Raw genomic sequence first — 15,935 nt, forward strand, 5'->3', positions numbered from 1 at the left:
GAAAACTCACTGGAGCTTTAGGGAGACACAACAGGCAAGTTTCAGGACTGACGCTGGAGCCGGCCTTTGAGCTGAACCGAGGCGTTTCTGCCTGCAAAGTAGATGCTCTGCTACTGAGCTACAGCTAGCCAACACAGGCTGGCAGCAGCTTTTCAGAATATCCAGCAGGGAGAGTCTTTCCCATCACCACCTCCTGCTGTTTTCAGAAAAGCCAACTTGCCCTGACGTGACCTCCAGCCAACGGGGAGCAGGCCTGGTCAAGACTCCAACTCCCATCAGCCATAGCCAGTGTGGCCGTAGTCATGGATAACGGGAGCTGTAGTCGAAAACTTCTAGAGGGCGCCACATCCTCTTCCTTCATTGCCACATTCAGCAATTGGGGCTTGTTTTTCCTTTGCCCTCCCCATGCACTTTCCTTTTGTGTCTTGAGTTTTTAAGACTGCCTTGTTTTTGTGTTTTTGTTTTTACTTGATTGCATGTAAGCTGAGCCTCCGGAGCTGACAATCAGGAGAAAATTGCTTTAAATAAAGAAATGCATCATGCGCTGGGCTTTGCCAGTACTGCCAGCCTGAAACTCCCTCTTTATTCCCGGACGCTGCTTTAAAATAGCACCCTCTCTGAGGAGAGAGGGTGGGCAAATCTGCAGCCCGGTGCACCTGTGTCTCCTCGCTTCAGGGGGACCCAGGTGTAACTCCCAGAGCAAAGTTGGCACCTGGCAGCCTTAGAGCTGTGACAGACGAGGCAACAGGGATGGCGTGATGCTGTTCTTCCATATCCTTCCCAGGGAAAGTGATGGGAACAGATATTTGAATTGAACCCATCAGAAAAGGAGAGTGCCTATTCAAGTCATTTTTCTGTGGGTGGGGAGGCAGCTGGGGGGTGAGGCCTGCCCCATGGTCATGACCTCATACCCTCCAACTTTTCTCCTATAAAAACAGGGAAATCCTATTCAATAATAATAATAATAATAATAATAATAATAATATAAATTTTATTTATACCCCACCCATCAAACTGGGTTGCTTCAGCCACTCTGGGCGACTTCCAACATAGATTAAAAACATAATAATAATTTGAAGATTGGGAAAAACTGTGGAAAGAGCATTTAAAATTTACAGCATGTATCACACTGAAGGAGAATGTGATGAAAATGTTTTATAGATGGTATATGACACCTGTAAAATTAGCAAAGATGTATAAGGTTGATAACAAATGTTGGAAGTGCAAAGATAAGGAAGGGACATTCTTTCATCAGTGGTGGGAATGTAAGAAAGTGAAAAGTTTTTGGGAAATGATCTATAATGAGTTGAAAAAAATGTTAAGATATACTTTTGCGAAAAAACCCGAAGCTTTTCTTTTAGGTATGGTAGGAAAGGACATCAGAAGAAAGGACTGTAAGCTTTTCCTGTATGCGGTAACGGCAGCCAGAATCCTGTTGGCTCAGAAGTGGAAACAAGAGGAAATACCGACGATAGAAGAATGGAGACTAAAAATGACAGACTATGCAGAACTGGACAAATTAACTGGGAAAATTAGATATATTAAAGATCAAAAGTTCATCGAAGACTGGGGGAAATTTGTGGATTATCTGAAAAATATATGTGGTGTGAACACAACGCTAGCGGGATTTAAAGAGGCACTGTAAAAAAAGAAAATAAGTATTGTTTATGAGAAATAATAGGAGTAAGGAGGAAAAATGGCAATACGAAAGAAGGGAATGTGTACTAAAGGTGTAACTACGGATGATTGTCAGAGACGTTGAAGGAAGTCAAAAAACAACTATGATTTGTTGTATGCGGGATTGAACGAAGAATTGGAGGGAACTTTATAAAATGTATAATAATAAAAATTATTATAAAAAAAAAAAACATTAAACAATAAAACCCCTTCCCAGCCTTCAGATGTACAGTGGTACCTCTGGTTAATAACTTAATTCATTCTGGAAGTCGGTTCTTAACCTGAAACTGTTCTTAACCTGAGGTACCACTTTAGCTAGTGGGGCCTCCCACTGCCGCCACGCGATTTCTGTTCTCATCCTGAGGTAACGTTCTTAACCAGAGGTACTACTTCCGGGTTAGCGGAGTCTGTAACCTGCAGCGTTTGTAACCCTAGATACCACTGTATTCTAAAGGTTGTATAGTTACTTATCTTTTTGGCTCGGGGGGGTCGCATAACTCCATACCCTCCAACATTTCTCCAATGAAAATAGGAATGTCCTAAGGAAAAGCAGGACATTCCAGGATCAAATCAGAAAGATGGCTTCTGTAAATCTGAGACCGTCCTTGGAAAATAGGGACCCTTGGAGGGTCTGCAAGCTCATGTAGTAGCTCTCCCTTTCCTGGCCAATCTGAGTAATCCGATCCACAATCTGTACCTCCCACTCTTCACTTTGTGTTATTAAAAACATTTAAAGCCACCTTCAAGGGTGAAATCCTCTCAAGGCAGCAAAAGGAATCAACTAAGGTCCGTCCAACCACCATCGCAATTCATTAAACGATTAGAGCCAGCAATCATAATGAAGCAAAACATCAGCCTTTTTTTTTTAAAAAAAAATGCACTCATTGTTTTGCATTTACATCACACCGTTGCTTCCAAGAAGCTCAAGGTGACTCACATAGTTTCCCCCCACTCCTCATTTAATCCCCACAGCAACCCTGTGAGGTAGGTTAGGTCGAGAGGCGGCATATGGCACCCAAGGTAGATAGATGGATAATTTATTACGGTCAAAGACCAGCTCACATAACATAACACAATAAAAACAGCGTTCATAAAGATAAAATATACAATAGGAGCAGATTGCAGCAATAGCTCATGAGTTAAAATTGAGATATATACATACACCCAAACAACTGAGATTTGGGCTACCATAAAAAATTGACCCTGAGGCGCCCCAAAAGGCGACTTCAGCATTTCCCTAGTAAGCTATTTTATTCTAGAGGATGATCTGTGCCTACAAATCTGGGTGGCACCCAAGGTGAGAGCATCATGGCCGAGTATGAAAACACAGCTAAAAGTCACCATCAGACCCAAAGGGCTCTTTAGGTCTGGCTGCTGAATCTCAGTTGGGTGGGACTCAAGATACGTGTCAAGAGGGCGAGGAAAGGAGCAGTCTGTACATGCTCAAAGGTGTTTTCTTTCGTACTGTCCTAGGCGTATTCCAGGTTTTAGCCTTGGTGCTGAGTTCTGGAGCTTAGGCCCTCTATGAATTGGCCCAGAACTCTCAGTTCTTCCCACTCTGGGCTTCCCCAAAAGCTCAGGTTGGAAAAACAGTGATTGAAAGAGAAGCACCTGGCTGTTGTTTTTCCACTGCATCCTTACTCTGTTGTCCAGTAGGTGGGGTAGGGTGGGGTGGGGGGACCTTAGACTGCCTGATCCTGAAAAGAGGGTGCTGTAGGTGGTGGAACTGAACGGCGATGAAGCAGCTGCCTTGGCCTGTATTGCCAAGACCTGGGTGGGTGGGCTGGGTGGGCCTGACCTCGGACCCCCTAAAGGTTTCCCCTGCAAGATTTGGGAGATACGGGACACATAAAAGGAAGTTCCTTATTGTCGCAGCACACAGTTAAACTATGGAACTCACTGCCACAGGAGGCAGGGGTCGCTACCAATCTGCACAGCTTTAAAAGAGGGTGGGACAAACCCCTGGAAGAGAAGACTATCAATGCCTCCTGGCCATGTTGGCTCTGTTCTATCTCCATAGTTGGAGGCAGGAAATATCAGTTACTGGAAATCACAGGAGGGGTAAGGGCTTGGGCTTGAATCCTGCTTGTGGGTTTCCCTTAGGCTGGCCACTGTGAGAAGAGGTTGACCTGACCCTGCAGGTGTTTCTTAGGCCAGGGGTCAGCAAACTTTTTCAGCAGGGGGCCGGTCCACTGTCCCTCAGACCTTGTGGGGGGGCAGGACTATATATATATATATATTGGGGGGGGGAGAGAATGAATTCCTATGCCCCACAAGTAACCCAGAGATGCATTTTAAATAAAAGGACACATTCTACTCATGTAAAAACACGCTGATTCCCGGACCATCTGCGGGCCAGATTGAGAAGGCGATTGGGCCATTCCTTTTTTGTTGGCACAATTTCTTTTTTTCCAGTTTTTAGCAATTAGGATCCTTGCCGCTCCTGTGGCACTGTTAGAGTATATTGAACTGGCTAGATTAACAGAGGCAATTAGAGATCACACTAGACAAGAGTTTCAAAAAGCATGGGGGAAATGCAGAGAATACTTTACAAAACAGTGCCCTAAAATACATACCTGGACTTGTTTTGATTAATTTCTGCAGGAGACTTAGTGGATATTTAAGTTATAATTAGAAAAATCTTAATAATCATTCATAAAGGAAACAGCTTATAAGAAGTAAATAAGGAGGCCAGATACAGGATAGATGAAGTCTTTTATTTGGTTGTTTGTATTGTTGTATGTTATGCTTATTGTATGTTATGTACACATTTAATGAGGGTGGATTTCTGTATTTGGGGTGGGTGGGATTTATGTTATGTTGTAAATAAAATTTCTAATAATAATAAAAAAAAAGAAGGCGATTGGGCTGGATCTGATCCCCGGGCCTTAGTTTGCCTACTCATGTTCTCAGGTTCTCGTGAGTTTTACAGTCGTGATTCTGACCGGGCTTACTTGGAATTTGGAAGCCAGTTCTGCTGTGCTCCATGTGGCATCCTAAGCCATGTGCGGAGGGCAGCTGCAGTGGGAAATTCCCACCTGGGAAAGCTCCTGGTATAAAGGCTCAGCTGCAGGGACCACTTCCAGCAGCACAGGTTGGGCAGCTATCTGTCAGGGAGGCTTAAGCTGTCATTCTTGCCCCACAGGGGGTTGGACTAGATGACACTGGGGGTCCCTTTCAATTCTACAGACCTGATTCTGTGGCTTGCGTTCAACCTGGCTGGGCAGAAGGTGGGAGAGGATGACCTCCTCTCAGGATAGTCCAAAAGCCATGCCTCTTGCGGCCCCCCCACCCCCCCCACTTCCCAAAGCCTCTCAAGCAAGAACATGGAATGGTTTACAGCCGAGGGGTGAAACACCAGCCCTCTCTTATTTCTTTTATTTATTTCATAAAACTTATATACTGCTTGATTGTAGGAAAAAATGCAAAGCAGTTTTATAAAAATGATAAAACAATAAAATTATTGCTAAAAATTTTACAGCCGTGATTTAAACATGCAGAAGATTAAAACCGCAATAAAACAGACTGAAACAAATTAAAGTTGCTACAACTCTTTAAACGCTTCCAGGGCCAGCATCAGCTCATGTTTGGGGTGGGGGTAGGGGGGCGGGCTGTGCACAGATAAAGCTAAAACCAGGTCTGGTCAGCAGCGGTGCTTAATATCTCAAGAGGAAAGGCTCTCAGATCTGAACCTGTTCGAAGCCACAACCTCTTTCTCAAAAGGCCCTTTTTTGCAGATGTGTGGGGAAGGAACTCTGTATGTGCTCAGAGGCGGTCTGTTGCTTCTTCATCTCGGAGGGAGCACTAGTTGCTTATGGTCAGGGGCCAAGCTTTGTGCAGGGAGAAGAGTGCATGCCTCTGAGAAAATCCACCCCTGTCTATTGTAAGAAATGAAAGGGTGCCTCCTGGCATGTGCAGAGGGCTGACTGCTCATCAGGATATGACAAGGCGGAAACAAAGGCCAATGCCTCCTTGAGTCAGCTTCTCATGTGCACTCAACCTGGTTGGGGGGGGGGGGAGGTGGACTGGGGAGGGGGAGTCGAGTAGTGCCAGGCCCTCCAGCCCTCTTCAATCAGAGCCCTGCAGAGCCAGTTGCTATGGCAACCGGGGGATGCTGCGCTGCCAAAATGCAGGCAATCTCTGGACCCCTGGAGGGCTGCAGTGGCGCTTCAGGCCTCCTCTTTGCACCCCCTGCCTCCGCGACACCCCAAAAGGCACCCCGGTAGTGGTAGCACTTTCTGGGGAGTGCCTACACACACACAAGCACACACTTCATTCATGACACAATCCCCTCCTCAATACAGTCTCCCCCCCTCCACCCCCAGTGGGAAGGTTCTTAATTTATTCCCCACATATTGAAATAGAGCAGAATCCGAGGGGGGGGGGGGAGTTATCCTGTGTAAATTCTCGGGAAGGTGGGGGGGGCACGACTTAGTGTCTGGTGGGAGGGGGAAAGCTACCCCCTCGCCAATTAGTAATTGCTTTGTTCATGAAATTGTTTTGCGTTTTCAGTGTGGTACTTTTATATGCTGCTCTGCAGCAGAAGCAGAATAATTTATTTTTTAAAAAAACCGAAGCTTTGAGCAAATCTCGCTTCTTTGCAGAACTACAGAAGTTAACCCATCAGTCGGGATCCGCTCTGACGGCGCCCCTCCCTCCCCCTCTCTCACATACACTCTCCTATAACGAAGACTCTGCTCATGTCCTCTGTTATTCGGGGGGCACGCACTCTGCACATGCTCTGAGGCTTCCTCTTTTTTGCTCTCCGATGTTTTGGGAGCTGTTCTCTACACATGCTTCTGTCATTTTTCCTTTCACTGATTCGGAAACACTGGGGCACTTTTACTTACTTTGCCTCTGTGTGTTTCGGGAAACACTCTGCACGTGCTCTGGGACACCCTGTTCTTTCCGATTGCTCTCGGTGCGTTGTTATATTGAGGGCTGGGGGGCGGGGGGCGAGTTCTGGCGCTGAAAGAGGACGCCCCCTTCACTTTCTCTCAGGCGGGCCATCCCGGAGAGGGAAGAGACTCTGCACATTCTCAGAGGCACCCTGGGACCAAAGCCTGCCGCCTTCCAGACTTGAGCCGGGCAGGTGAGAAGCAGACTGGGGGTCCAAGAAGCCACGCCGACCACCGGGCGGGGGCGCGCGCGGAGCTTGCGGGGGGTTCTCTTCCTCGCCTCCCCCCTTTTCCTCCGTCTCTGTCGGTGCAGACCTGACCCCTTCCTCCGTGCGCTCTCGGTCGGAGAGGCAAGCGGGGCGAGGGGGCGTCCGAGGCGGGAGGGAGCTGGGCTGGTCCTCTCCCCGCTGCCTCGCTCTCCCCTCCCTCCCTCCCTCCTTCCGTCCCCGCCCTCCCTCCGGTGGCGAGACGCGGCTGCGTTTTGCGTACGCCGAGGCAAAGGCAAAGGCAGCGCCGCCGCAGCCGGACCGAGCGGCCGTCGGAGCGCAGCGCCAGCGGGCTGGAGCCGCCCCGAAGCCACGGTGAGTGCCGCCGCCGCCGCCAGCCTGGCCGGGAGAGCGCGAGAGTCGCTCCCGCCGAGCGAGTCCTTCCCCGGGCCATTCTGCTAGAGGTCAGCGCGCACCCTTCGTTGCAGCCCCGCGGCGAGAGCACCTCTGGGCATGTACCGAGTGCGCGCCTCCTGGAAAGGTGGCGGGGGAAGGCATTGCTTTTGCCCCAGCGCTATTCTTGGGAAGGGTGGGACGCGAGAGCTCCGAGGAGGCACCTGCCCAGGCGGAGAGAGTGCCTCTGGCTGCGTGCAGAGTGCCTTTCCCTTGGCAGCCCATCCGCAGCACCTGCGCTTCCCAGAAGGGGCGGTGTCCAGGTAGGCAGGTTTTAGAAAGAAGTTAAGCCTCTTTGACCCCCTTGCCGCATGGAAGTGGGGGGTGGGAGGGAAGAGGTTTGGGGTCGCCTCCCCCCACCCCGTTGCCCAAATGAAAGAGGGAGGTCACCTGCCTTGCAGCGCCCATTCCGCCGCCTGGGTGCCTTTGCTCGAATTGAGGGCCATGCAAAGTGCAGCTTTGCGCTCCCCGCACGCCCCCCCCCCCGACACCGCGCAGCATTTCCCCATGGGGAGGGCAGAAGACCGGACATGTGGAGCCACCAGAGCTTTGGGCTCAGCGGGCCTTGGGGAAGAGCGCCGTGGCCCCTCGGTGCACCATGATTTGGGGGGGGGGGCGGGGTGTTGCCTGGTGTGTGGCCCTTGCGTGGCAGCGGGGCTGCACCTGCCGTGGGCGCCCGCCGTGCATGCAAAGCAGCAGCGAAACGGTGGCGCCTCGCCTGTGCGTCTCGGCAGCGCGTGTGTGTGTGTGTATGTGTGTCTTTGTGTGCGCGGGTTTGCGGTGGCAGGAGCCCTGTGGGAGGTGATGCGCAGGTTGTGTGTAGGGCAAACTTGCATTTCACCCCCACCTCCCACCCCCGCCCTGCGCGAAGGCTTTGGATTGTAGAGCGCGCGGGGGGGGGGCTTGTCTTTGTGCGCGCCCCCTCTGCAGCACCGGGGCTTGCTCTGTCTATCTCTCCCCATTCGCCTTTTGTGTGTGTGCAAAATCAGCAACAGCAGCAGCTGCGCGTGTTGATAAATGTTTGTGCCACTCAGACAATCTGCTGTCAATATATTTACCCTGCTCTCGAGGGCGGCTGTTGGGAAATGGCATTTTGCAACATGCAATTTTGCAAGGAGGCCTTTGGGTATGCATTGCGTTGGAGGTGCGGTGAATGGATGGGGGGGTGCGGGATGGGAAGAGAAAATGAAATCAGTTTGCAGGAATCAGGAGGGACGGGAGACCCTGAGATGTGGGGTCTGAAGGGCTGTGCCTCTCTTGAAGCGGCGCCTCTCCTGTAGCCAACCGACCTGGCCTGCCATCTCTCAGCTCCTGGCGCTCCTGCCTGGCTTTTGAGCAAAACTTGCCTAAAAATAACTCCGCCAGCAAAAAACGCCAACCCACCATTTCCGAGCACAAAGGCCTGTCTCAAAAGATTAATAATAATCTCCTTCTACGACATAAAGACATTCCTTACTCCACGCCGGGATTCTGGGCGCTGCGCTGGAGAACTCCCTGCTGGGGGAAGGAGCAGCAGATGCTTGCCCGCCTCTCTGCTTGAACACCTTCCAGCTCACAGGCCTGGGGGCCTCTTCCCCACGCACAACAACCCTGCGGGGTAGGCTGGGCGGAAAGAGAATGACTAGCCCAGAGAGGGACATGGCTGCGTGGGGATTTGAACCTGGGTTTCACAGCATCGTGCAAGCAGAGAGTTTGGAGATGGGGGTCTTCAAGGCCATCCAGGCCAGCCCTCTGGCTGCTCCATGGAGGTAATCCGGAGTCTGAGCATCCCTGACAGGTGGTTGTGCAGACACAGCTTGAAATCCTCAGGGCGGGAGAGCTCGCCTTCTGTCCCTCTCTCTGCACCAAGGTTGTTAGTTCCACTGCCGAACTGCTTTTTTCCACTGAGAAGTGTCCCCTAACATTCAACAGAAATCTAGAGGGCCTTCTTGGCAGTGGCACCCACCCTGTGGAACATCCTCCCATCAGATGTCAAACAGATAAACAACTGTTTGACTTTTAGAAGGCAGCCCTCTTAAGGGAAGTTTTTAATGGGTGATGTTTTACTGTTTTTTTAAAAAAATATTTTGTTGGGAGCCCCCTTTTCTGCATGGTGAGGATGAGGAAAGCCCTTCTGGAAAGCCCTTTTGGGATTTGTAGGGGGCTTCTGTGCATCCCCTCCCCACCCCAAAGATTTCCTTTACCCAGGCTAAACAGGCTTCCACCCTTTCCAAACACTCTACACTAGGGGTTGTCAGAAGGAGAAAGGTCTGTTGGATCTATTGCCTGCTCTCTGTGATTTGCAAGTATTTCTGACTCCCAGTGGTTTAAACAAAGCAACAGTAAAACGATACCGCCCTCAATTATCCTGCCGAAATGAAGATCACTTGTGGAAATGAGAGCACATTTTGTGTGAGCACACTTCAGTTCTGGTACTCAAAACAACAAATCCCTGCTGCCAGAGTTCCGTCTCTGCTGGCATCTGCAGGCATCTGCCTGCAACCTTGGAGAGCTCCTGCCAGCCAGTGTGGACCATACTGAGCTAGACGGATAGCGGGGGGGGGGGGGTCTGATTCAGTATAGGGCAACTTTCTGTGTTCCTAAGGCCTTAGTGATACAGCTCAATAGATTAGCGAGAGAAAGGGAGCAGCATGTGTTTTCAGAATGCAGCCAAAGTCAGGCTGTAGCTCAGTGGCTGAGCACCTGTTCTGCGTGTGGAAGGTCCCAGGTTCAGGTCCCGACATCTTTAGGCAGGGCTGGGAGAGACTCCTTGTCTAAGCTGCTGCCAGTCCATATAGATACAGAACTGAGCTAAGACGGCGAGGGAAGTTTCCTAGTTCTTGTCTGGGGTGTGTGTGTACAGCTGTGTCAGCTCCCCGCAACCTTGGCATTAATTATCAGCACTGCACTCTAACCAGCTGAGCTATCCAGGCTCTGTTTTAAACACTTAAAAGTCTCATTTTTTCTTGTATTAACCATGTTTATCTATTCATTACATCTCCACCTCTCCTTATTTTCCTTTAAGGAACTCAAGGCATGGTTCTCCCTCTCTCCATTTTATCCTCTATAATCAGCCCTGTGAGATAGGTTAGGGTAGGAGACAGCGATTGGCCCAAGGTCACCCCGTGAATTTCATGGCCGAGTGAGGCTTTGAACCCTGGTCTCCCGGGCCCTGAGCCGGACACTCTGACCACCACACCACACTGAGAGGGATGAGTGTGTTGTGTTTGGATGTGTTGGTGTGACGGTCTGTTGCCTGCGGCAAGTGAAGCTTCTTAGACAATGGAACTCCCTGCCACTAGAGGCAGTGATGGGCACCAACTTGGTTTTAAAAGAGGACCGGGCAAGTTCATGGAGGGACAGGCTGTCAGTGGCTATGCACTCCCTCTGCAGTTGGAGGCAGCGATGCTTCTGTTTGCCAGTTGCTGCAAAACACAGGGCGGGAGAGTGGTCTGGTGCTTGCGGGCTCCCTACAGGCATCTGGTGGTCCACTGTGAAAACAGGAGGCTGGGTTAGATAGGCCGCAGGCTCTTTTTCGGTTCTTAAGTTTCGCAGCCTACAATTGAGCTCTTTTCTCTGGGCGGCCATGAGCTGCAGACTCTCTGTTTAGGCCTGGCGTTTCCAGGGAAAAGAGCCGCTGAGAGAGGCCAGTTGGAATTCCCAGGCAGCAGAGGGGCCTGTCTAAAATCAGCTGCCAGCCCTGAGTCATCCCTTGGCAGAAGCTCTGGAGCCCAGTGTGCCTTTCCAACATTCCTTGCTTCTTTCCCTTGCTTGGGACGACGAGGAGGAGGAGGGTGGCAGGATGGACAGGCGAGAGAATCTGCTTGGGGAGGGGGGCAGTAGTGACTTAGCGCCATCGTCCCCCAAGGAGACCCCGTCCTTTTCTGCTCCTGCCCATTTGCAGCAGCAGGAGGAAGAGGAGGGCTGAGGAAATGAATTCCCCACCCCAGCTGTGCGTCGCCCTGTTTCCTCCTGAATAGAGAGGCAGCAGCAAAAGGGGATTGTGGTCCAACATTTCTCCAGGGGACTGAAGATTGCTTGCCTTGGGTTCAGATGTCCAAAAGGAGGCAGAGAGGCCCTGCTGGGAGCCAGGAGTGCTGGATCTTTTTCTCTGCTCTTGGAGTTGGAGATGTGTGTGTGTAGCACAACACAAGTAGGACAAAAATAAAGCAGAACAATTTGTGTTGTAAAAAGTTACGGTCTTTCAGCAGGAAGGTTTGGGGTGTGCACCACCTGGAAGTGAGGCAGTGCGACCACCCCAAAACCTTTACAGGTGCAAGAAGTAAAAAGTAAAAAAAGGGTAAGGGACCCCTGGACAGTTAAGCCCAGTCAAAGGCAACTGTGGGATTGTGGTGCTTTCTGGGTCATGTGACCAGCATGACTAAACCGCTTCTGATGCAATGGGACACTGTGACGGAAACCAGAGTGCACAGAAACACTGTTTATCTTCCCGCTGCAGTGGTACCTATTTATCTACTTGCGCTGGTGTGCTTTCAGACTGCTAGGTTGGCAGGAGCTGGGGCAGAGCAACGGGAGCTCCCCCATTGTGGGGATTTGAACCACCAACCTTCTGATCAGCAAGCCCAAGAGGCTCAGTGGTTTAGACCACAGTGCCACCCACATCCCAAAGTGTCAAAAGTGGGGTGGTATGTGACTGCCCTGATAGCATTGTGAGCATGAATGTGCAATAAGAAGGGCATCATAGGGGGAATGTTTAAATCCCAAATTTATTGCTTGTGGCCTGTCAAGTGGAGATCCTCCCTAGAACAAGGATTGGAAAGCTGCCGTCTTCCGGATGCTTCCAGGCTCCAACTCCCATCGTCAGGGCCAGATTTTAAGACCCTTAGAGGCCCTAAGTCAGGGTTTCCCAAACTTGGGTCTCCAGCTGTTTCTGGACTACAACTCCCATCATCCCTAGCTAGCAGAACCAGTGGTCAGGGATGATGGGAATTGTAGTCCAAAAACAACTGGAGACCCAAGTTTGGGAAATGCTGTCCGAAGCCCCTAAAAGATTTTGGTGCCCCCATGTATATCTGATTCAAATTTTAAACAAGAATAAACCATCAAATGAAATTTCATTTTTCAAAATGAAATGAAACCTACCATAAGATGGAAAATAATGTTTATTTTTCTATATTTGTAGAAATAATGTTTATTTTTGTTCAGCTGCACCATATGGTCCGTAGCAAGTCTGGCAATGGAAACTCTCTGTCGAGCCCACTTTAAGCACATGCTTATTTTGCTTAATTGTTAAGCTAGCCTTGCCCAGAAGCCAGCATAGGGCGATAGAAGTTCTAGTACCACAAAAGCTGGAGCCCAGCCCCCACCTCAGTTCCCCACCCCTGTTGCAGAACCAAATATGTACCCCAAGGCTGGGGAAGCTCAGCAGCGAGCCACTGCAACATGCCGGAGATAGCATTTGAGTTCAGTGTATCGTTAAGGATGAGGATGAAGCAAATGACAAGTCCCCCAGTTTCCTTCTTCAAAGAAACAATTATTATATAATCTGCCCCCACTTAAAAGTCGTGGAGTACGATTCTGACATCTTCTGTGGGTGGAAGAGGCTCAACCCAGTGGCTTTCTTCATCCTCTTGCCTGCCCTCAAACGCTGTTTCCTCTCCCCCGTTGCTGTTCTGAGATGACGCTGAGCACTTCCTGGGGGGGCGGTGTCCCCAAAGCAGCTAGTCCTCAGGAGGCTGTTTTGAATGCTTCAGGGGGGTCCATGTTGCCTTCAGGGCCCGACTTGCAGAGCTTTCTGGAGCAATAGGCTTTCCACTGTTGGAGACAGTATGCTGGGGTAGGTGTGCATGGTTTGATCCAGTAAGACTGTCCTCATGGCATTTGGGTGGTGGGGGAAAAGAGAGAGAGATGCCATGACTAGGAGACACAAGGTAGGTTGGGAGCTAAGGAAATGTTGGCATCCCAGAGCAAAGGCAGAAAGTGCCATTCCCAGCTGGCTGACATTCCCACAACCAAACCACGATGGTGACCACTGCCTCTTTTGCACCCTCCAGCTTCTTATCACACCAGCTGACCTGCCATTTTATTGATTCATTGGTCAATTTGAAAGTACGGAGATCCCACCTTTCAGGGCAAAGTGTACTCAAAGCAGGTGGCAAAGGAGAATGGAAACCATAAAATGAAAAGTAAAATACAAATAAAGCAATTCGGTTACAAAAACAAACAGACCCCGGAAGAGCTGGAGACGAAGGCAGTTTAAAATGCCACCTTTTAATAGAATGCAGTTGGAAGAAAGTAACATTTTAAGGGTTTGTTCAAAACCTAACTAGCACTTCTTGGGGGAGAGGGTTCTACGTACAGGGGCCAGAACTAGAAAGGCCCTGCCTATCATGTCTGCCAGTCTGCTGGGTCTTTATGTCAGATCTGGGAGCAGGGCCTCCTCCTCTTCCTTGCGGCCAGTTGTAAGCCTTGGGCAGACTGGCCATCAGGCAAGCTGATTTCAAGTCACTTGGCTGATGTGCTAATAGTGACCCAGTAACCCGGCATGCTATTAGGTAAAGGTAAAGGGACCCCTGACCATTAGGTCCAGTCGTGGATGACTCTGGGGTTTCGGCGCTCATCTCGCTTTATTGGCCGAGGGAGCCGGTGTACAGCTTCCGGGTCATGTGGCCAGCATGACTAAGCTGCTTCTGGCGAACCAGAGCAGCGCAAGGAAACACCGTTTACCTTCCCGCCGGAGCGGTACCTATTGATCTACTTGCACTATACTTTCAAACTGCTAGGTTGGCAGGAGCAGGGACCAAGCAACGGGAGCTCACCCAGTCGCGAGGATTTGAACCACCGACCTTCTGATCAGCAAGTCCTAGGCTCTGTGGTTTAACCCACAGCACCACCCACGTCCCTGGCATGCTATTAATCTGGGGAAAACCCCCCTCTGGGCTCCTGCACCCACTTCCCCCTGGCCGAGCCCTGAGGGATGGAGAGCACACGCTCCTTTGTAACCTCAGAGATGTCTGAAACCTCTTTCCTTCTCTCTTTTCAGGTTTTTGCTCTGCTCCCTGGGGATAGCGACCCACTGGTGGCTGTGTAGCGTCTTTCATGAGCGAAGGGGATCCGGGAGCCACAATGTCTGAGACTCTGGACCTGGAAAAGGGCTGCACAGTGGACGAGCTTCTGCAGGGCTGCATCGAGGCCTTTGGTGAGGAAGAGCAGGAGAGGCAGGGAAGGGACAAATGACTGAGGCCTCAGGAGGTGGGGCAGTGGTTTTCTTGGCCTGGTGATGCTCTAAAGCACCTGTTCCTGTCCTGCATTGCATTGGTATACTGACTCTGGAAGTATGGGGATGGCCCCGTGAGATCTCGCGAGAACTCGGACGGCCCCGTGAGATCTCGTGAGGGTATCCCAGAGCTCCTGTGCTGAGTGGGCCTTGCCAGGTAAGCAAGGCAGAGTTGAAAAAACAGGAATGGCTTTTAAAAGTTACAGACTATGCGTAAATGGCAAAGCTGGCAGCAATATTAAGAGATCAAAATGACAAATGTTTTATAGAAGAATGGAAGCCCTTTTTTGGCCTGTTTGGACAAGCACTGCAAAAAAATGAAATCGCGGGCAGGGTACAAGATAGGAGCGGCAGAAGAAAAAAGATAAAATATTACAGGGGTTTGGTAATAGAAGAGAATTTGAGAATGCAGTATAAAGGAGTTTGAGTAAAAACACTGTGGAGGGTTGGGGTGGGAAGTCAATGCATGAAACGATGCAACTATTGGATTTGAATTTGTAAAAATTTGGAAATTTGGTAAAAATTGTATGGGAAAATGAAAAGCACTTTCCACGCTGGGAAAACCTGGCACAAAAAAGAGCTTTGAAGCTCTCTGCTGTGCATGCATTTAATTTGTGTAGTTTCAACCGGCCAGCCCTCAACCGTGTGTGGTTGAAATCGCTCAAGTTATATGCGCGTAAGATGTGATTGTGCTGTACAAGCCCTCCAGCACCAGAGCCTCAGAAGAAGATGAGCAGGAAAGGGCAACTGTGCTCATCATATCCTCCCCTCTTCCTGGGAAAGAGGATGCTGGACCAGACGACCTCCTTTGACCTGATGCAGCTGCTGCTGCCGCTCCTGCTCCAGGGCTCTTTGGATGGTCTTTGATCCCACTTCTGAGCTCCTGAGTGGTCTGAACTGAAGGGTGTGTGTTTATCTATGACTATAAACATTATTAGAAGCTGCCTTTGTTCCAAAAGGGACCCAAGGCAGCAGGCATCACCAACAAAAGATAAAAACACTCCTAAAAAGGCCAACACATTAACAAAATTACTTTGGGGTGGAGGACAGCAGTAAAAGCTTTCAAAAGCTTTCAAATTGAGCAGGGGAATATATATTTAGGCAAAGGCCTTTTCACTTTTCTCATGAAACCTTAAAGCGGCAGTGTGTGGGGGGGGGGGCGGCGGGGCGGCAAACCTCATTTAACAGAGGAACGTCCCACAAAGTACCCAAAAGGCATTGCCTTTGCCAGTGGTTGTTGTGCCCCATTCCTGCTTGTGGGTTTCCCACAGGGGGTGGGGGTGGGGACCTGGTTGGCCACTCTGAGAAGAGGAAACTGGACTAGATGAGCCAATGCCCAGCTCCAGCAGCCTCCTCCTAAGTTCTTACACTTTGGACTACAACTCCCATCAACGCTGACCATCAGCCATACTGGTTGGAGCTGCTGGGAGTTGAAGTCCGAAAGATTTGGAGGTTGCCGTGTTGGCCATCCTTACAGTGTGCAGG

At 50.2% G+C, this 15,935-nt stretch overlaps 1 protein-coding gene across 1 annotated transcript in view; it reads left to right on the plus strand.

Annotated features, from left to right (window-relative positions):
- The first annotated feature begins 7,051 nt into the window (after window positions 1-7,051).
- RASGRP2 (RAS guanyl releasing protein 2) overlaps window positions 7,052-15,935 on the plus strand; it is a 40,592-nt gene continuing 31,708 nt past the window's right edge. Inside the window, exons 1-2 of the mRNA XM_079956762.1 lie at window positions 7,052-7,156; window positions 14,217-14,372. Coding sequence (XP_079812888.1) covers window positions 14,273-14,372 — 100 coding nt within the window. The 5' untranslated portion in view covers window positions 7,052-7,156; window positions 14,217-14,272. The remainder of the gene's footprint in view (window positions 7,157-14,216; window positions 14,373-15,935) is intronic.

This window comes from Podarcis cretensis, assembly GCF_951804945.1.
Source record: "Podarcis cretensis genome assembly, chromosome: 16".
Lineage (NCBI taxonomy): Eukaryota > Metazoa > Chordata > Lepidosauria > Squamata > Lacertidae > Podarcis > Podarcis cretensis.